Source organism: Alexandromys fortis, unplaced genomic scaffold (assembly GCF_014885135.2).
Source record: "Alexandromys fortis isolate MF-2015 unplaced genomic scaffold, M_Fortis_MF-2015_v1.1 scaffold_187, whole genome shotgun sequence".
NCBI lineage: Eukaryota > Metazoa > Chordata > Mammalia > Rodentia > Cricetidae > Alexandromys > Alexandromys fortis.
This window is the reverse complement of record NW_026068088.1, coordinates 1,284,021-1,305,610: the sequence shown is the minus strand read 5'-3', so window position 1 is coordinate 1,305,610 and position 21,590 is coordinate 1,284,021. Positions and strand designations below refer to the sequence as shown.

At 44.9% G+C, this 21,590-nt stretch overlaps 1 protein-coding gene across 1 annotated transcript in view; it reads left to right on the top strand.

Annotated features, from left to right (window-relative positions):
- Positions 1 to 1,175: 1,175 nt before the first annotated feature.
- The window catches only part of Nxpe3 (neurexophilin and PC-esterase domain family member 3), a 53,685-nt gene continuing 33,270 nt past the window's right edge, over positions 1,176 to 21,590 (top strand). Inside the window, exons 1-2 of the mRNA XM_050122384.1 lie at positions 1,176 to 1,283; positions 7,336 to 7,563. Coding sequence (XP_049978341.1) covers positions 7,471 to 7,563 — 93 coding nt within the window. The 5' untranslated portion in view covers positions 1,176 to 1,283; positions 7,336 to 7,470. The remainder of the gene's footprint in view (positions 1,284 to 7,335; positions 7,564 to 21,590) is intronic.

The window sequence follows — 21,590 nt, the reverse complement described above, 5'->3', positions numbered from 1 at the left end:
AAGGAAGCTTTGAACAGCTGAAGAACCTCCAGGAAGACAGGAAGTGGAAGTAGAAAAACCAGAACTGAAAGCTAGTAAAAGGCTTTAAGGAACTAACAAAGACAACATGCTAGTCCTGGTCTCTAGAACCAGAGAGCTAGCAAATCCCAGGCCAGAAGGTCACAGACCCCAGGCTGAGAGTTGTAATACAGGCTGCTTGTCAAGGGTTACGGGTTCTGATCAAGGACTATAGCACTAGGAGGGTTTTGATGCTCAGGGCATGGACAGAGACAAACAACAGATGATGCCACTTGCTGCCACTCACTGCTGCCCAGTGCATGCCTGAGAAAATGGAGACCTGTTCAGCCAGCTGATGATGACAATGGCAATCAAGCCTAGAACCTTGTACACACCAGAGAAAGATTCTACCACTCTCTTAGTTGCTAGCCTCAGAGTCCTTCCTGATCTCAGGCTCTTATAGCACTGTGATCAATAAGTATAAAGATAATTAATGCCAGTTGTAATTCATACTAATTCTTCAGCCTGGGAGCACAGCCTGGCAGCAGGTCTCCCCACCTCCAGCATTTTTCTCGGGTTAAAAGACTAACCCTACTATGCTTTATGAACTGAACTTTTGAGAAACACAGCCGAGCCAGATGCCTTTTGTTCCACATAGGCTCTCCGATCCTCTAGGCACTCCTCTCAGCTCCTCAGTTTCCCCAAGCTGCTTCTGACATTTCTCCACTTAAATGTGCAAAACTATGATAATCAAGAATTGAGGGTGGGGTTGGGTGGAGTATTTTGGCACTTTTGCCAAGAGACTAACTTCAAAGAAAGAAGCTTCAAGGCCCTGCTATCTCCATGCTCCTGCAAACCGTGTTTCTCTGGGACCAGCAACTCCACCGCTGCAGGGACAGCTTTGTGGCTAGTTCTCAGGCAGAGAAAATCCTGCTGAGGGAAACTCCAGGGAAACGCTGATATCCAAGGTCCTTAGTATTTGAGTCTCCAGAGGGGACCAGCCCTCGGGCCAGAGTGCGAGACGTGCATAGTCACTAGAGCACAAGAGCCCTGTGGCAGTGCCAACTCCTTGTCCTCGCCTCCGGGCACAGCACCCTGCTTGCGCGGCTGTCCGTCAACATCCCTGCCCCGCCCCTCCCGTAGTCGGACCAATCGTAGCCGGGGGTCGGGGGTGAGGCGCCGTAGCCGGGTCAGGAAGCCGGGAAAGATCGGCCTGGTGCAGAGGCCACAGATCGGGGCGTCCACATCCTGTAGAAGGGCGAGCGGCGAGTGAGACTCGAGACCCGGTGAGTGCGAGCTGCGACTGTGCGCGGAGCGGGGCGGAGCTTGTCCCCTCGTGCGCCCCTCGGCTGCTGAGCCCTGTGTTCCACAGGAGACCCCTCCGCCCCGCGTCCCTGGTGACTCCAACCCGGTGTGGGGAGCTGCGACTCCGGGAATCCGGATTGCGTGTCAAGGCCCCGGAGCAGAGGCCCCGATGGAAAGCGCAGATAGATCCTTAAGCCCTGGGCTGCGGCAGCCGGGAACCAGAGGATCCCAGCCGCTGCAGAGATGGGGCGGGGCGAGGTTGAGCATCTTCATCCTCAGTTTCTCCACTTGCTCCAGTGCCGCTGCGCCCGGTAGCTGGCATCTGAGGTGGCCCGCACCAGAGAACGCAGCCAAGCCCCCGTACCCCCTCCCACCCCGTAACGCCTTTCTTTTCTTACACCCGGTTCAGAGAGCTTGGCGACACAGCTCTCAGATCACTAGTCTCATTGCTGCCCTGGGAGCCAGCTGTCTCTTGGCTGGTTATCCTGTGATACTTTGGACTAGTCTGGCCTTACTGAGATGCAATTTTGAACACATCAGGGTAACCATGCAGGGAGAAACGCGTATGTCACGGGACTCAGTGTAATGTTGAATTTTTGACTTTCTCCTTGATCCAAATCCAGAAGGGCAGTGGTGCTAAGGGGATTACGAGGCAGAATTTTGCATAATGAATATATATAAAATTGTAATTTTCCCCTTGCTTTTCATCATTTACTTCGAAGGAAGAATGTTGCCATATTTCCAACAGGTAAAGAATCACACTGCTCGGGTGGTCGTGCCCTCCTCCCGCTGCCATTATTTGTCATTTGGAACAGGGTGTGTTTGAAGCTGGCAGAATGCCTAGACCCTTGTGGCTGTCTGGTTCCTCTGAAGGGGATGGCACACCATACTTTAACTCTGCAGTGCTGGGCTCTGCCCCCTTTTGACTGGGTTTGCTATCTTCTTTCCATGTCTGTTATTCTTTTATCTCCCCTGGGTTGATAAAGTGCTGTGATTTGTTACTGAGTAAGGAAGCGAAGGGATAGGGCACCGAAGAGGGAATAGTTATCTCAGGTGCCCCAGAATCGCGCTGTCCCAAGAGAACGCAGGAAGGCACAATTCAAAATTCATTTTAGTACCCACCAGCCCTTGCGAACTGTTGTCAGTAATACCCCCCGGCCACTCTGTTGATGGTTCTGCTACTTGACTGTGGACTACAGCTCTCTAGGGACCATTAATGAACAGGAGTATCAATCCCATTCCCGTGGATTCTGGTTTAATTGATTGTATGGTTCCAGCACCTCGTATTTAAAAGTTTCCACAATGATTGTTAATTTGCAATGGCCCAGTTTTCGCCCTTGTAGCACTTACTGTTTGACTTACTAAGCTTTTCCACTTGCCACGCAGCCTCCCGGAATGCGCTGGTCCTGATGTGAGGCACTGGGGTTGAGGAGGTCTAGGTGAGTCAGCACTTTGGGCCATTTGATGTGGACGTATATGATGGAGACATGGGAGCTACAGAAAGGAGTCCTGCTTCATGTGCTCACATTTGGTCTTGGGCTTGAATAGATCTCTGTTTCTTTCTGTCTAACTTCCTCTGTTAACTCTCAAATTCTTTTTCATTTTTACTTTTTATTTTTTTATTTTTTATTTTTTTTTTTTGAGGCAGGGTTTCTCTTCATAACCCAGGCTATCCTGGAATTCACATTGTAGACCAGGCTGGCCTTGTACTTACAGAGATCTACTTGCTTCTGCCTCCCGGGCGCTGGGACTAAAGTGGTGTGTCACCATGCCTGGCTGTTTCTCAATATTTCAAAACTTCAGTTTTTTGTTTTGTTTTGTGTCAGAGCCGGCTCCAACAAAATCAGCCATGGTAGCGGGGAAGGGCCGTGAGAATCGAGGAAATGGCAGATTGAAAGAAATGGAGACAGGAAACACAGGATAGATCCAAGAGGTCTGAAGGTCAATACCACCAAGCTCCGAGTTTATTTCTTAGCCAGCTTATATACTAATTACAGGCCAGAGCAGATCAAAGAACAGCATAATCAGTCAACCACCCCCTGCACTGTTCCTGAGAGAAAGAAGCAAGTAGCTTCGTTATGTATTCCGTGAATCCTTCTAGCAGCAAACAGTTTTTATAATTTTAACTAGCTGTGCCTTTGACTGGCATTCAGCAGCTGTCCGGTTTGGGTTTTGTGTGGAGCTGTTTAGGAGGTGGATTTATTGCCTTTTCCATCTTGTGTCTTCTCTCCCCTTCCTCCCTCCAGAACCCAGGATCATGCATTCGAGGCAAGCACTCTATTACTTATGTCCCCAGCTCACATTCTTCTTCAACAAAGGCACTAACTCACTCTAATATGAATGGCAACTTTTCTGGCCCTCAGCATGGCTTGTTACAGAGTGCACCTCTGCAATGTTTGTTTCATGGGTTGACTCGTGTAAAAAGCTAATACTGTGGGAGAATTGGAAACTGAATACAGTAGACCAGGTACTGTGCTCTGTACCTTTAATCCCAGCACCTGGGAAATAGAGGCAGGGGCATCTCTATGAGTTCTAGGCAAACCTGGTCTACATAGTGAGTTTCAAATAACACCAACAAAAACACATCTCAAAAAAGGGGGGGGGGAGAAAGATTATCGTTAAGTTGCTTTTATTATGATATATAGCTTCTTTATTTTTTTAATTTTTAAAATTTATTTATTTTTATTTTATGTGCGTTGGTGTTTTGCCTGCTTGCATGTCTGTGTGAGGGCGTCAGATCTTAAGAATTACAGACAGTAGTTACTGGCCATGTGAGTGCTGGGAATTGAATTGGGTCCTCTGGAAGAGCAGTCAGTGCTCTTAATCACTGAGATCTCTCCAGCCCCAGCTTCTTTACTTTCTTAAAGTATGGTCCTGACTGGTAGATGTGGCTGGAGCGATTAGAAACACATCCAAAGAGTGAGCTGCTAAGAAGTGAGGATAAGTGGGGTTCAGTTTAGCCTTGTCCCCACTCTGCAGCTGGGCTGGGGAAGAGCCAACTCGGTTATTGTGGGCTGATAATGGCCCGGACAGGTGGAGTGGAGGAGTGGGAATAAGGGCTTCTAGGTCCAGCAGAAAGCCGAGGGGAGGGATGATGCAATGGAGCTATTGTGAGCTACTTCAAAATTCTCATCATGCACTCTTTCCATCTTTGGTCTGTGCCTACCCTCCAAGAATCCCTCCATGAGAGCAAAATTACCGTACCTCTCTGTTTACCGGTATCAGATATCAGTTATATACTCTCTGTTTTGGGGATTTTCATTCAATATGTGTGTTACTTTTGCTGTCCGTCATTGGCTTTATAGTTCCCAATTCATATGGACTGTATAGCACTTAATGTTCTCATTTTTACAATTCTCTCCTTCCTCCTCTCTCTGTGTGTGCATGTGTGTGCATGTGTGCGTGTTCATGTGTGCATGCGTATTAGTGTGTGCATGTGTGTGTGTGACATGCAGAGGTCCAAGGACAACTTCTAGGAGTCAGTTCTCTCCTTCTATCTCGTGGATCTTGCGGATCAAATGCAGCCTGTTGTGCTTTCCAGCCAGCACCTTGACCCGCTGAGTCATCTCATTGGCCCCCTTTTAAGGAATAATAATTTCCAATGAATGATTATTAGGTAGCCACGCCCTCTGGCTTACACCAAGCACCATCTCTTACCTGTTTTTAAGTGTATACACTTTCTCTCACAAGGTCTGTAGTCCTGTGTATTTGGTTTCCAGCCACAGGCTACTGGAGCTGTGGGTGCTGGAAACAGCCGTTAGCAGCTCTGGCCCAGAGAGTGGAAACACTGTCAGTGCTGGAGCGAAGCCGAAGCCTGCAGCGTGAGAGTGCCAGGGACCTGTTCAGAGGCGGCAGAAACGGGAGTTGGGAAAAGGCAATTATTTCTGTCCCACCGCTAAACAGTAAGGAGAGTGATTCTGGCCACGCTTTCCAGGACAACATCCAAATGACCAAGGAGAGAAAATATCGGTCGCGGTAGCTGGGCCGAAGATGTCCCGTGAAGTCCCAGGTGAGGGCTGACCCCGTGGTTCTTGCCTTCAGAATCAGTGACCTGAGTTCAGTTCTCAGAACGCACATGGTAGAAGGAGAGAACCAACTCTTGTAAGTTGTCCTCTGACCTCCTCATGTGCACTGTGGCACAAACACACACAAATGTAAATTAAAATTTTTTTTTTAAAAAGTATAAAAGTTTTAAGTAATAGATGATAACGTAGACTGCCTCTGCCCCTTCTAAATTCCGAGGATGACGTCAACTCAAGTCTGAATTTCAGGGCAATACAATAAAAAAGAAGATAAAAATGAATATAAGTAAACATTAATAAGGGTTTCAAAACAGGCAATGCCAAAGTGCCCAAGCCACAAGATACATAAATGCAGCAGCAGCTAAGGGGTTGACTTGTGAAGGTATAAATAAAATTCACTTGCAGAGTGCAAAAGTAAAGGCTGAACGGAACTGGAATGAGATTCAAGGTGTCCCTCCACAGAAAATGTCACTTCAAAGAGCACTTTTTCTGTTTTAGAAACAGTTACTTCCTTACATGCCCTTTTGGTGGAAGTGTACAGCAGCAGCAGATGCAGCAGCAGCAGCAGAGAGAGAGAGAAAGAGCGAGAGCGAGAGCGAGAGCGAGAGAGAGAGAGAGAGAGAGAGAGAGAGAGGGAGGAGGGGCGGGGGGGGGAGAAAGCAAATGATCGCAGATGAGAGAGAACTCTAGCTTTCCTTCAAGACTTTTGCTAGAGAAGTTTAAGAATTAAGTAAATTGCTACAGTGCCTCTTCAGTGTGTGCTTCAGTTTTCACTTTACAGAAAGTAACAGAATGGCCTTACACTAATACAGAAATTAAGCCATTCTTGAAACAAGAATTCCCATGGCACACTACAAGAAAATCAGAGGCTCTACAGAAATTCCTCTATTTTCTACTGAATTGTTGCTTTTTAGAAGGAAAGAGATCAGAGCAAATGTTTCTTGGGTTTTTCCTCTTGGAAAATGTTGTGTACTCTTTTTTTTTTTTTTTTTGCTCTTGTTTTTTGAGACAGCATTTATCTGTGTAACTGCCCAGGTGTTCTGAAACTCTCTCTGTAGATCAGGCTGGCCTGAATTCATAGAGATCTGCCTGTCTTTGCCTCCCTAGTGCTGGGTTTAAAGGCGTGCACCATCACTGCCCAGCTTGTATTATTCTTTCTGCCTACTTTTTTCTGCAAACACATAAGGTGTGCAGATAACTGTTTCCTGCTATAAAAAGAAAAGTTATGGAATTTTTATAGGTCTTATAAAATTATGTTTATCGGAGTGAAAAACTGAATAAAATCATTACTGATTTGTAGCACTCCCTCCCAAACCCAGCAACCGTAGCAACAACATAAAAGCAGCAACTGGAAAGAACATTTTGAATTTGTTAGGAGACTCTAGTCCTTTGCCCATAAACATCTGTGATAAAAGGACCAGGACCTTTTAAAAATTCTTCAAGCTAACTGTCTTCAGAACTGGTGTCTTTCTTCTTATGCCTTATCTCTTTGCTGAAGGACGAAAGGACCACCTGTTGGGAGCTGTAAACCCCAAGGTTGTTTGATGTTTGGCTGGGGAGATTGTGGTGTTCTGGCCTTCCAGAGGGTTGGGATGGTTCTCACAGGGTTCTGGGACTCTGTATAAAAACACGAGGCCTCCTCCTAACAGTCTTTACAGCTAGTGAACATGGTGATGCTATATAACTTAAGCTATAAGGGAAGTGAGGTGGTTTTACTTTGAACACTAGAAATTTAACGTTTACTTTTATTTCATAATTTTCGAGTTTGAAGACTTCTTTTCCTACTAATCTTATCAGGTAAATAGTTAATAAGGTAATTATTAGCATCTCTGAATCGAAGCCTGGGGTTGGAAGAAGAAACTGAAGCAGTTATCTGGAGATAAGGTATTACTGTCTCTGTGACTGGAGCTTGGACAAGGCCCAGGGGAGAGAATGGACTTTCCTTTCTGTTACAGTTGGTTAGACTTTCATTTCTCTTGTTTGTTGAACCATTGCAGTCTCTCCTCTGCAGAACTCTTACGCTGGCTGGCAGACTAGAAGCAAATTAAACCGAGCAGGCATCCGCAGCTCAAACGACGACGACATGGAGCTTTGAAGGTGGAAGTAGCACGGTGTCGGCCATGGGTCATCAGGACACAGCCGGACAATGTGGACCACTTTCTTCAAACTACGAGTCTTCTGCTGTCTGTTTGCAGTGCTAATGGTGGTGGCGTTGGTCGTCAATGTCACTCAGGTGGAGGTGAGTGCTCAGATCGGAGGCCATTTGCAGTTTTCCATTGCTGTGGTATTTGATCATCTCTAGCATCCCTCTGCTGTGACAGTCACTGAGGACACAGGCGTGAAGACAGGATGCCTCGCCTGTGGGCTCGGGTCTGAGTGTGTGGGAGAAAATACAGAGAATATTTATTTGCGATGCTTAGACTAGATAGAGTGTGTCATATTCTGAAGCTTTTTGTTTTATTTACAATTCAGGAGGTTCATTTAGCGCATGAATATTACAAAATTTTGGGTTGGGAGATTTATTTATTTCAGACAGAGTCTCACTATGTAGCCCTAGCTGACCTCAAGCTCAGAGATCTGTCTTTCTCTGTCTCTTTGGTTTGTCAAGACAGGGTTTCTCTGTGTTGTAGCTCAGGCTGCCCTGAAATTTGTTTTGTGAGACCAGGCTGGCCTTGAACTCACAGAGATCCTCCTGCCTCTAGTGCTGGGACTAAAGGTGCGTGCCACCACCACCCTGCCTCCTCTCTTGAGTGCTGGAATTAAAGCATGTACCAGCACAGTGGACTTGGATTTGGAAGTTTTACTTAGAATTCACTGTTTTCAGTAAAAGAAGAAAAAGAATGTTACATACAATCATAAGTATTCATCATAGTTGGAGGTTGGAGAAGTGGCTCAGAGGTAAAGAATATTGGCTGTTCTTCCAAAGGTCTTGAGTACAATTCTCAGCAACCACTTGGTGGCTCACAACCATCTGTAATGAGACCTGGTACCCTTTTCTGGCCTGCAGGCAGACATGCAGGCAGAACATTGTATACCTAATAATAAATAAATCTTTTAAAAAATCATAATTGAGGAATGTAGTAATGATGACTGGCAGTGCTTGTGAAAGTGCTGAAAAGAAAAGGAAGGAAGCTGGAGATCTCCCCTCTCCCACTTAACCACAGCTAAAGGCTGCCTCTACTAGCTGTAGGCAGTACCCATCTGGTCAGCTTGACCCCATTAACTCTGGTTTTGCATCCCATACAATAAAACCATAGCTTCTAATATCTAGACTACAGAAACTTCTTTAACCAGCATTGCAGCGGACACTGGGGTGGTGTTGGTGGGGGCATCAGAGCAAAAGCCAAACCATCAGCAGCTCCGTGGGGACCAAGGAGAGTGGCTACTTCATGGCTACTTTAGAGTGAGGAAGGTGGAGCTTCCTGCAGGAGGGGATCACACAGCCTGGCCATGGGCTGAAGGACAGTTGCAAAGGAAGAATTGGTGAATCTGCCTTTTTAAAAAAAATTACAACACTGTTTGACCAATAGCTTATGTATTTTTCTAGCTAACTTGTACATCTTAAGTTAACTCGTTTCTATTAATCTGTGAATCACCACAAGTCTGTGTCCTGCTGGTGAGGTACTGACTGGTATCTGATGTCTTTCTTTTTCAGCAACTACTTAGCATCTCCTAGACTCTACCTACTCTCTCTATATCTCTGTTCGGATTTCCCGCCTGGCTTTGCTCTGATAAGCTATTGGCCAAAACAACTTGTGTCTGTGCTCCTGAGGTTATGTTTAGAAAGTGGTCTCCTGTGCCAATGTGTACAAATGTACTTTCCACTTTCTCTCTATGAGGTTCAGTGTGGTTGGTTTTATGTTGAGGTCTTTGATCCATCTGGACTTGAGTTTTGCGCATGACAATACATATGGATCTATTTTCATTCTTCTACATGTTGATATCCACTTATGCCAGCACCATTTGCTTTCTTTTTTCCGTGTTATATTTTTTGCTTCTTTGTCAAAAATCAGGTGATCTAAGGTGTATGGATGATAACTGTGTCTTTGATTTGGTTCCATTGGTTCTCCTGTCTGTTTTTTTTTTTCTCTCTCTCTCTTTGTTTCTCTGGGATTGTGGTTTGTAGGCTGATTTTCTTTGCTTTATGTTTTAAAACCCCCAAGAATGAGTACATGTGATAGTTGTCTTTCTGTATCTGGGCTACCTTACTCAGAATAATGATTTTTAGCTCCATCCATGTCTGTTTTTATGCCACTACCAGGCTGTTTTCAGTACTGTAGCTCTGTAGTAGAGTTTGAAGTCAGGGATTGTGATGCCTCCAGAAGTTCCTTTATTGTACAGGATTGTTTTGGCTATCCTGGGTTTTTTTGCTTTTCCAAATGAAGTTGAGTATTGTTCTTTCGAGGTCTGTGAAGAATTTTGCTGGGATTTTGATGAGCATTGCATTGAATCTGTAGATTGCTTTTAGGAAAATTGCTATTTTTACTATGTTAGTTCTCCCTACCAAAGAGCATGGGAGATTTTTCCATTTTCTGGTGTCTTCTTCAATTTCTTTCTTCCAAGATTTAAAGTTCTTGTCATACAGGCCTTCCACTTGTTTGGTTAGAGTTACTCTGAGATATTTTATGTTATTTGTGGCTATTGTGAAGGGTGCTAAAGTTATTTTTTAGGTCATTTCTTCTGCTTCATCTTTATTATATTGGGGTGTTCAAGTCTTGCTGTTGTAGAGCCACTAGTTTTTGTTGATGTTGTGTTACTCTTTGTGGTGTTGAGTGTGTTCTTTCTTACCTTGTCTGTCCATCTTTTCCTCCTATTGGGGCTGTGTCTCTGGTGATCAGTCTTCCAGGTGCCAGTGGAGCCAAGGCTCAGATGGCTGCTTGTTGTGGTGCGGTCAGGGCCACAGATCCAGTTCCGGGGGTCTCTCTGCAATCTCGGAGGTCGTTGGGCTCTGTTCCCTTGGAGGTTCCTGGCTCAGCTGGTCCCACAGAGGTCTCTGACTTGGGCCTAAGTCAGTCCCTAAGGCAGTCTCTCTTTTGTACCTGCTCCTGTGAAGGTTGTTGCCTTGGGCCTGCTCTGGTGGAGGTCACTGGCTTGGTCCTGTTCCCACAGATGTCCCTGACTTGGGTCTGGTTCCACAGAGGTTTCTGGCTGGGGCCTGTTCCCTTTGCAGTAGCTCCCTCGTACCTGCTGATGAGTCTGTCTTGGGTACTTCTGTGTGACTGAAGGGCAGGGAACATGGCTCCCTGAGCCCCTCACAAGTGCTTGAGAGACTCTAGCCCCCTTCCCGACTCCCTCTGCTGAACACATATATGACCAAATTTATGGAGCAGTTTCTACAGAAAAGATGGTAACCATTTTATTTTGCAGTGTTTTTTAGGATGCAAGTCTTAGCTGAGTAAGGCATTTCTTTGCTTATTCGGTTAGCACAAGAATCCCTTCCCTTCCCTCCCCTCCCCTCCCCTCCGTTCCCCTTTCTCCTTTTCTTTAAGGTTTATTTATTTGTTATGTTTAGTGTTCTGCCTGCATCTATGCTTGTAGGCCAGAAGAGGGCACCAGATCTGATTTCAGATGGTTGTGAGCCAACATGTGGTTGCTGGGAATTGAACTCAGGACCTCTGGAAGAATAGCCAGTGCTCTTAAGTGCTAAGCCATCTCTCCAGCCCCGCACAAGTATTTCTAGAGGCTAAGCCATAGGCCTTTTCATTTCTTCAGCTGTTGTGTAGCAGAACGCCAACTCTCATTATAAAATGGACAGAGTCCTCCATAATTTTTGCAAGCCATTGAGTACTTTGAAGAATACAAAGTGATTCTGTTCAAGATTAACACCTTGAAGATTAAGTATAACATCTAGGAACTGATCTCTTTTATTTGCATACACTGTTCTCATGTTTTGTTGTAGGCAAGGCAGTATCGGCACCATATTGACAATTCCTTGTACCTGAGAGCTTTCAGTTATAAATGTCCACCTAGGTATTGTGATAACATAACAAAGAACTTGTAATACATCTTGATTATTTTAAATCAATCTCTCTCTCTCTCTCTCTCTCTCTCTGTAGTGTGAATGCTGCTTGCCATAGATTGCATATTGATATCAGAAGACAACATAGGATTTTGGTCCTCACTCTCTACTTTGTTTGAAGCAGTCTCTTTGTTGTTCTTCACTAGGTACACCAGGCTAGCTGGCCTGTGGTCTTCCGAGGAGCCTCTTCTCTCACCTCCCATCTCACCATAGGAGTGCTGGGATATCGGACGCTTGCTATTGCATCTGGCTTTGCATGGGTTCTGGGGATTCCAATTTAGGTTCTCAGCCTTGTGTGGCAAGAGCCATCTCCCCAGCCCCAGGGGATGGAAGTGTACTTGTCAGTGGGACTAAGCACAGTCACTTGTGCAACTACTCCACTGTCTCTGGAACTTCATTCTTGTTGGGTGAAATTCTGGATCTGTTAAATAATTATCCTCCTCTCCCTTAGCTTCTGTCTTCTAATTATCAGTTTCCTGTCTCTATGAATTTTGTGAGTCTAGATGCTGCACATGATAGGATCATATTTTTGTGACTCACTTATTTCTATTCATGTAAGGTTTTCAAGATTCATCCATAGCCGGGCGATGGTGGTGCACGCCTTTAATCCCAGCACTCGGGAGGCAGAGGCAGGTGGATCTCTGTGAGTTCGAGACCAGCCTGGTCTGCAGAGCTAGTTCCAGGACTGGCTCCAAAGCTACATAGAAACCCTGTCTCGGAAAAAAAATTCATCCATATTGTAGCATGAATCATATTTTTTATTTCTGGATTGGATCTCTTTCTACAGTCCAACCTATCATGGCACTCACTATACACCCAACGAGACTTCAAGCTCTTGGCAATCCTTATTCCTCAGGTTCCCAAATGCTGGGATTACGCCTGTGAAGCACCATTAACCTTTGCTTCTTAGTTGAAATGTTTATACTCCTTATATTTAATGTTTTTGTTGAGAGGATCACGGTTACACCATTTTGCCATTTATATTCATCTTATTCCCTTCCCTTTTCTTCTTTGTTTCACATCGAGAAATTATTTTAATCTGTTCTATATTTTTGGGGGGCTTGTTAGTAATAAGTCTGTTATTTTTAGTAACTCTTTTAGGGCTTACAGTATATATATTTAATATCACACTCTGTGGTCAAATGGTATTCTACCTCATGCACCTTGCCACAATGGATATTCATTTCTCCTCTGTGATTTTTGTGCTTTAACATATACTTTACCTCTGCATATCACATACACCCCCTTTGTTTAAAACATGGTTTTCACATCATTAAAAATAATAAAAATCTGGTATCATGTATGCAGCACATGTACGTAGCATACGAGTTTGCATTTTAGTCGCGTTGGGTCTTGTTTGTGGATCTGTAGTTCAGTCTCAGAATAGTTTCTTTCTTTTGAACAATCTTTGACATTTCTTGTGATATAGGTTTGTTGGTGATAAATGTGTTCACCTTTGGTAGATTTGCAAAAAATATCCTATATAGCCCTTAAAAATATTTACTACAGCTTTGGCTTTAGCATAGTTTTAGGACTATAGAAAAATTATACTGAAAGTAGAGTTCTCAGATTGCCCTTCCTCATTCCAGTTTCCTATTACTAAAATATGGCAGAAGTGGATTTTTTTTTTATTTTGTATTTTTATCTTCCCTGAACAGTCTCTCAACCACATCTTCTCTACAACATCAGCTTCGTGGCTCTGTTTGACTCCATTGCATAGCCCTGTGAGAGCGTATGTAGCATCCAACTGATGAATTTTGTCTCTGAGGACAGTGTAGTAGTCAGGGTTCTCTAGAGGAACAGAGGTGATAGACAGAGTGGATACACATTATACATCATATATATGTTATATTATATATACATATGATGTATATGACATATAGTCCCCATTAGTGTATTTTCTTCTTGTTTCTATGGGAAATAAAGCTCACCTAGGTTCCCAAGGTGGCGGAGAAGAAGCAAAGTGCATGTTTTTTTCTGACTGGGAATCCCGTGCTCTTTATTGCTGATGCCACTTCCTTTATCAGAACTAGGGCATGTAACCATCATGAGACGTAGGCAGCCTCATTGCTCAGATGTTAAAGCTGAAACTCAGTGGCTTGGAAAGTTCTTGTTAATCTGGCCTCTGCTTATAGCTCCGTCTTTCCTTATCTGGAACTTATAGTTCCTCTCCTCACAAATTCTCAATGCTCTCTGTGGCCCCAGGGTCTTTGGACTGTCTATTCCTTTTCCCTGCCACTTTTGTCTGGTAACTTATGCTCTTCCTTCAGCCTGAACTTAAACATCCCTGTCTTGTGACTCAAGTTCGATTTTATGTGGTTCCATTGCCTCTGTTTTAGTTTGGATCTCAAATGGTTTCTAAAAACTCATTTTTTATTGTTCAAGTCTTCATCCAAGTGCATTGGTACTTCCTGCATGATTATACCTAGGGGATTCTGAACTTATCTACAGAGTGACCAGGTAATAGACTCATATCATAATTTGCAATGGGGAGGTAGTGGGCCTAGTTGGAGATTTTGGGTCACAGGGGAAAGCCAGTGAGACGTGTAGTAGATGTGAAGTAGCCTCGCTCTCCCCGTGGTGTGCCTACCACCATGCTCCTCTGCTTTCCCACAAGTGTGCACTGAAACCTCTGCAAGTGTGAGCTGATTTTCTCAGGTATTCTCTCACAGTGACAGAAAGCTGACAAACACACCTCTGTGTGCTTCCACGACACCACACAGGACTTACAAACTGTGTTGCTAGATGTGTCTGTCTCTTCATCTCTCTGCCCCGGTCATCTCCAAGGAACATAGGACATCACTCCTAATTTGTAAACCCAGGACCAGCTCCTGCTGAGTAGTCTGGCCTCTTGGAATAGGCAGGCATACTCCAGGTTCCTGGAGCCTCAGCCACTTCCGTGGGTTTTACCAACAGCCTGTTTCACTCCTGCGTGGTTTCCCACTTAACACCTGCAGCCGCTGGGGTATAGACTCTGCACTTAAAACAATTTTATGTATATCAGGAAGAGACTCTCCCAGCAGTGAATTGCTCGATCTTGGCCTTGACATTGGCTTTATGTTGCTACATCCTTCTTCCTGTACTTTGTAGTAAACCCTGGGCTTGCCCACATGACTGGGAAGTACTGGAGGACAGGAATTATCTGTGCTCCCCACCAGGTCACCTCATGCCAGGTGGCATTCGAGTATATGAGGAGCCAAACTAAATAACTAAGAACTGAATAACTGTCTCGGCAGCTGATAACATTTTAAGACTCAACGACTTGCTCCTTTCCCAGCCAAAAGCTTGCTGCTCAGAGGAAACTGTCACTGTCACTGTGGTAGTCTTTTTTTTTTTTTTTTGTGGTTTTATTTTTTTTAAAAATTCTTCTCTTACACATTATATCTCAACTTAAGTTTCCCCTCCCTCCACTCCTTTCAGTTCCTTCCCCCAATTCCCTTCCTGCCCTCTCCCCCAGTTTCTTTTTTTTATATTTAACTGTATTTTATGTGTATTTGGTATGAAAGTGCCAGATACCCTGGAACTGGAGTTATAGACAGTTGTGAGCTGCCATGTGGGTGCTGGGGATTGAACCCAGGTCCTCTGGGAGAGCAGCCAGTGATCTTGACCGCTGAGCCATTTCTCCAGCCCCTCCCCAGTTTTATTCCTTCTTTGTTTCCATTCAAAAAAAAAAAAGGAGTAGGCCTCCCAGAGATATCACCGAACATGGAATAACAAGTTACATTTAGACTAGGAACAAACCCTCATCACGGGTAGACAAGATAACTCAGTAAAAGGAAAAAGGTCCCAAGAGCAGGCAAAAGAGTCAGAGACACCCCCACTTCCCACTCTTAGGAGCCCTGCAAGAGCACCCAGCTACATAACCATAACTTATATGCAGAGCCTTATCAGGTCTGTGATTGTCACTTCAGTCTGTGGGCCCCCGTGTGCCCTGCATAGTTGATTCTGTGGGCTTTGTTATTGTGGTATCCTTGTTCCCTTTGGCTACTACAATTCTTTCTCCCTGTCTTTTGTGGGATTTCCCTGGCTCTCCCTAGTGTTTGGTTATGGGTCTCTGCATCTGCTCTCATCAGTTGCTGGGTGATGCCTCTCTGATGACAGTTGGGCTAGGCACCGATCTCTGAGTATAGCAGAATGTCATTAGGAATCATCTCACTGATTTTTTTTCCAGTCATGTTTGATTCTATCCTGGGTCTCTGGGCTGTCCAGACTCTGGTGTCTGGCCATCCAGGCCATGTTAGGCATTGGCTCCCTCTTGTGTGAATCTCAAGTTGGACCAGTTATTGGTTGGCCGCTCCCACACGTTCTGTGCCAACTTCACCCCAGCACATCTTGCTGGCAGGACAGACTGTAGGTTGAAGCTTTTGTGGATGGGTTGAAGCCCCGGTTTCATTACTGGAAGCCTTGCTTGGTTATAGAAGAAGGCATATGCAGGCTGTGTATCCCCCATTACTCGGAGTCTTCGCTAGGGTAACTCCTGTAGATTCAAGGGAGTTTCTACTGCATTCGGTTCCCATCCCCCATCCATAGAACCCCTCAATTCCAGTCTTCTCTCCTAGTACTCTCTCCCTCCACCTCACCCCCTGCCAAATGCATCCTGTTCCCATTCTCACCTGCCCCCAGTTTTTGTTTCTCATTGTTGTAGGGGTAATGAGTTCAAGCTCAAGGTTCCACGCCAATTCAAGGCCAGATGAGAGCCCTCTTCTACCTTGCAGTGGGCCACCTTCTCACTGTCCACACGGGGTAGAGAGCTTCTCATCCTTCTTCTTTTCTTTTTTGAGACAAGATTCAAACTGTAGCCCGAAAGAGCTTGGAAGTTGCATCGACCCTTCTGCCCCATCCCCCAGGGTTTTGAGATACAAAGCATGGGCCACCATGCCCAGCTTTTTCTCTCTTCCTGCGAAGCCACTGATGCCACTGTGAGAATCTGTTCCGATCACCTCATTTGACCCCAGCTTCCTTTCAAAAGACTTATCTGTGAACCATCGCTTTGAGATGTGGGCATCAGTGTGTAAGTTGGGGACCATACCTGACCCTGTAGGAACAAATTTGGATGGCTTCAGGCCTTCCTATCCCTGAATCACCCTACCTCTTCATTCTTGTTATTTAGCCTTTTATCCAGAATGGCTTTTATTGTGAGTGAAGCTGTACATTACAGTTTATTAGGCTTTAGAAACAAGCAGGATTTCTCAATTTCCAAAATTCAGTGACAGACCATGGAAATTACCATTGGCCTAGAAGAAGTCATTCAAAATACGATGTACAACTGAGATCTAAGGTGTATAACTACCAAGAGTTGCCGTAACCCCTGAGAAATGTAGGTTTCTCTTAAATATGTTGATTCGTGTTTCTCTAGTAATGAAATGGATGTAAGGAGGGAGTCTCTGGCTCTAGCTGTTAGAGCGGGCGGCAGGTGTGGTGGGGTAGTTCTGTCGTTTCTCTTTCCACACCGTTCCCTGCACTGTAAGGTTGTGTGACCATTGGAAGGCATTCAACTGCCCTGTGTCAGTTTCCTGATTTATAGGTATGAATGATAGAGTGTCCTTAGTGGATCTGCCTAGCACACTGGAAACACCCCAACAGATGCCGTGCGCTGCACAGGACGGCACGGTTGGTCAAGCTGGCAATGCTGAGATTCACGTACCTGAGGCTTGGCATCAGCAAATAGTTTATAGCTACCATTTCCCAGCTATTGTACAACTGGCTTTCCAGAGTTGATTAGTGGAAGCAGATGGTCTTTCTTTTTGACGTGCGTTTGCTTCTGGGATTATTACTACTTTTTTGGTTATTTTTAAATTGACACATTGTATCTCCATGTTAATGAGACCAATGGGGTCAGACATGAGATCTTTTTCTTTCCTTTTTGCTGTTTGAAAATAGACCTCTCTATTGTCTGCAAGGTCCTTGGCTCAGGAACAGTTTCCTGCTCCTGCACTAAGGAGACTGAAGAGAGGATGCAGGATGGAGCCCAGCCAGCAGGACCATGTAAAGGAGCTGATTTTAGCTCCGTAATGTGGCTGTGCTTATATCCACGTTAGTTTTTAACTACATCAAAGAGCATGAGTGTAATAATAGAGGAAAAAGGCAATCTATAGCTCTCGGATAGGCGAGGAAGAGGGGGGAGGGAGGGAGAGATTGGGAGAGAGAGAGAGAGGCAAGCGGACTGTTAAAAAGTGTTAGGAAAAGTCCCTTTTAGTCCTGATGCATTCTTGGAAACTTCTGGACTAAATGCCAGTTAGCAGCTCTAATTATCCCCATGAATAGCCCCAGTGATAATGAGGAAGGGGGTGGCAGTAACCAGTGGTGAAAGACAGTTCCCATCTTGGAAACAGTAAGGGAGCCTTATTGGAGTGGGGTAGACTCTTCTATTGAAAGAAGAGGTCACCGTGTCCCACATGAGAGAACTGCTGTGAATTTCAAATGCTTCTGTGTATTGTGGTAAGTGTGCAGTGATGGGGGGGGGGGAGGCTCTGAAACTTGGCAGCCTCCCATCCTTAATTCATTCCCTGCCTCCCTCCCTGCCTCCCTCTCTCCTTTCCTCTCTTTTCTTTTCTATTTTCGACTCAGGGTTTTTCTCTCTAACAGTCCTGGCTGTTCTGGAATCCGCTCTGTAGACCAGGCTGGCCTCGAACTCACTGAGATCTACCTGTCTCTGCCTCCCAAGTGCTAGGTGCATTAAAGGCGTGCGCCACCAGGCCAGGCTAATTTTTAAAATTTTTTATTAGCTTCCAAAGAATTAGTTTTTATTATGGTAGTTTTGAAATGATATTTGATTAGCTTATTCCCTTCCCTCCTTTCTTCTCCATCCCCGCCCTGTCCATTGGTCCCTCACTCCACACTAGGCTTCCATCCCCAGCACCTCGTGTTCTCTTGCGGTCTTCTGTGTGGTTTCGGAGTCTGGATCCACTCTCCATTTTATTTGTTCTTTTAATTTTGCAACAGGGTCTCTCTGTGTGGCTCATGGTGCCCCCTAACTTGCCATGCTCCTATGTTAGCCATCCAAGGCCTGGGACTATAGGCATGCAAAACTGTACAGCTGGGCTGTAGATCAACCTTTCCTTCCCTTACATATGGAAGAAAGCCGGGTGGCTTAGCACTAAGTGACTGGTAACTCCTCCGCTTGGTCGCATCGGCCTGCCAGCAGATCCCGGGTAGTTGTTCTGGCTACACGTGGAATGAGAGGCACACCGAGACAGGAAGCAGGTAAAGGGACAGGAAGAATAGGTGTACACTGTGAGCACGAAATGCGTGATTTGGCCCCTCTTAGTGTCTCAGCAACTAGGGAGGAAAAGCGAGGCAGAAACCTTTCCTGAAAGGCGTCCTGTAGCGAGGGGGAGTTTTCAGTGTCACTTTTGCTTTTCCCCAAGGCACTTTTTAAATTATATATCTTTTTATTATTTGAAAATGTAACTATCTTTTGAACTTATTCTTCCCCTCCACCAAGTCCTTCCAGATCCTCTTCCCCTCTCACCCACCCAACTTTTGAATTCTTTCTCAACTTAAAACAAGCAAAAACCCAATACAACAACAAAGCCTTCCAAAACCAAGAAAAGAAAACCACGGCTAAAAAGGAAACAAACCCAAAACAACAAAAACCTGAAACGCCATGAAACTGTAGCCAAATAAAAGCACACAAAAAGACTGTGGAGTCCATTGTATGTTGGTCACCTCTTCCTGAACATGAGGCCTGTCCTGGAGTGGTTGATATGGCATACCCAGTGTCACTCCTGGAGAAAACTGATTTTCCCTCTCCCGGCAGGTACAGTTCAGCTGTTAACCTTTACCCTAGAGGAGTTCATTTCATTTCATTTCATTCAGTATTAAAAATATAATATATATACATATGAAGATAAAGTATAATAAGATAAAACAAAAACCATCACATCAAAGTTGAACAAGACAAACCAACAGAAGGAAAAGATCCCAAGATAAGAAAGAAGATTCAAAGACCCACTAGTTCAAACTCTCAGGAATCCCATAAAAACTCAAAGTTGGAAGTCCCGGTATACGTAGAGGACTTTAGGGGCAGGCCTGTGCATGCGACTTCAGTCTCTGTGAGTCCATGTGAGCTTTGCTCTTGTTGATTTAGAAGACCGTGTTCTCTTGGTGTCCTCCATCTGCTTTGGCTCTTATACTTTCTGCTTCTTCTTCCATGGGCTTCCCTGGCTGCGAGGGGAGGGAGTGGATGGAGACATCCCAATTAGAGCACACACACCTCCAAGGACTCTTTCTCTCTGCAGAATGGCTTTGGTTCCCTTTTACTGCAGGAGGAAGCCTCTCTGAGGATAGCTGAAGAAGACCCTGATCTAGATGAATTTAGTAAAAATACATGAGCAGTCATTTTACCACTGCACTTTTTTTTCTTTTAGACTAGTATTATTTGATTTTTTTTCCTAGTCCCTAGGCTATCTAGTTTCTGGTTCTTGTTCCCAAAGCAGTGATGGGACCATCTTGTGGAGTGGGCCTTAAGTCAAATCAGACATTGGTTGGTTACTCCCACAGGCTTTGTGCTACCGTTTTCCTAGCGTATCTTTCAGCAGGTAGGACATCATTGTAGATAAAGGGTTTGTGGCAGGCACAGTGTTTATGTGCAGACTATGGTCCTGTATCAAAGATGCTGGAAGTAAGGGTGAAGGCTCTGTGTAGGCATTAGCTCAACTTCTCCACCTTCAGTGAAATGTATAGGTGTTATCGTCAGCAGCAGGGCCTTGCTGTTGTTTTGTGGAGAGGAACCTACTGTCTTGGTAACGGCCTGGGTTGTTTGGGGATTTCCATGGGACCCTTTGACCTACAACTCAATTAGATGTAACCCAGTCCCAGTACTGGGAGCTTTGATGATAAGAGATGACCAGTTGGGAGTCTGTCTCCCCAGTAGTTAGTGATTTCATTTAGTTCGCTTTCATTTAAGTACATGTTTTAGAAAATTTCTACTATATTAGGTTTCTGTACTACCCCTAAAATGCCCCTTAATTTTAGCTCTCTCTTTATGCCCTCCCACCAGCCCAACCCCCTCCACTAACTCCTCTCACTGCAACCCTCCCCACCCACCCATAACTATCTGTCCTATTTCCCTTTCCTAACAAGATCTGTCTGTGTCCTGCAGCCCCTTACTCTACGCCTACACTCTGTGAGTCATTGGATTGTAACATGGTTTTCATCCCTTCACGGCTAATATCCAAATACAAGCAAATACATACCATATCCATCGCTCGGCATTTGGGACACCTCACTCAGGATGATTTTTTTTTTTCCTAGCTTCATCCGTTTGCCTGGAAAGTTTATGATGTCATTTTTCTTTTTTTAATGTCTGAGTAATACTCCGTTGTGTAAATGCCCATGAAAAGCATCTCACTGAATTTTCTTTAAATAATTTCACGGATTTCTAAGGAAAGCAGGAAATGCCCACATAGGGACACATTTCAGGTGTGGGTGTCCCCGGATGCCACATCTCATGTTTTCAGCATAGGGAAGCCATCTTGTGAAATGCCATGCAGCATGCAAATAGGCTTGGGGGAGGGACACTGTTCTTCTGGTCCCCGGACAGGGTTTGGGGTTTTGTTCTCAAGCCAGTGATAGAATCTTCTCCTTTCCTAGTGTGACCCGCAGCGCCATCTGCACGATCAACCTCTGACTGAACCTGGCATTGCCAGTGTTAGGGGACGAAGAGCTCACTGTACTCTCGGGGACGATCTTCAGCGTTCTGGACATTATGATATGCTTACCATCCATGTCTTTTTCACCAGTGATTTCATAAACGATCTGTTAGTCAGGTTGTCCTCTTTTAACATTTCTTTTTTTTTTAAAGTGTGTTTCTTTACTTTGTGTGTGTGAGTGCGTGCTCTGGCCACTGTCTACATCTTACCGGAACTGGTCTCTTCTTCCACCACGTGGGTTCTGAGGATCAAACTCAGTTCTTCAGGCTTGGTGGCAAGCACCTTTGCTCACCTAGCCCTCTCAGTGGCCCGGATGATATCTTTGATAGTCTGGTGTTCCCAGGCTACCTTGGTGGGCTTTCCCAATGTGTCGTTCTCACAGCCTTTTCCTACATTCACACCAGTCTGTTTCCTAGGAGTTCCCATCCTTAACCTTGGCCTTGTCTGGCTGCAAAAGCAGAGCCTGGGCTTCTGGAGGGAGCATCAGGGAGCACAAATCATTTTTTTTTTAAAATTTTTCCTAACTTGATTCTTTTGTTTGTTTGCTTTTTCATTCATAAATTTATACTTCCTCCCCTCCTCCCATTCCCCTCC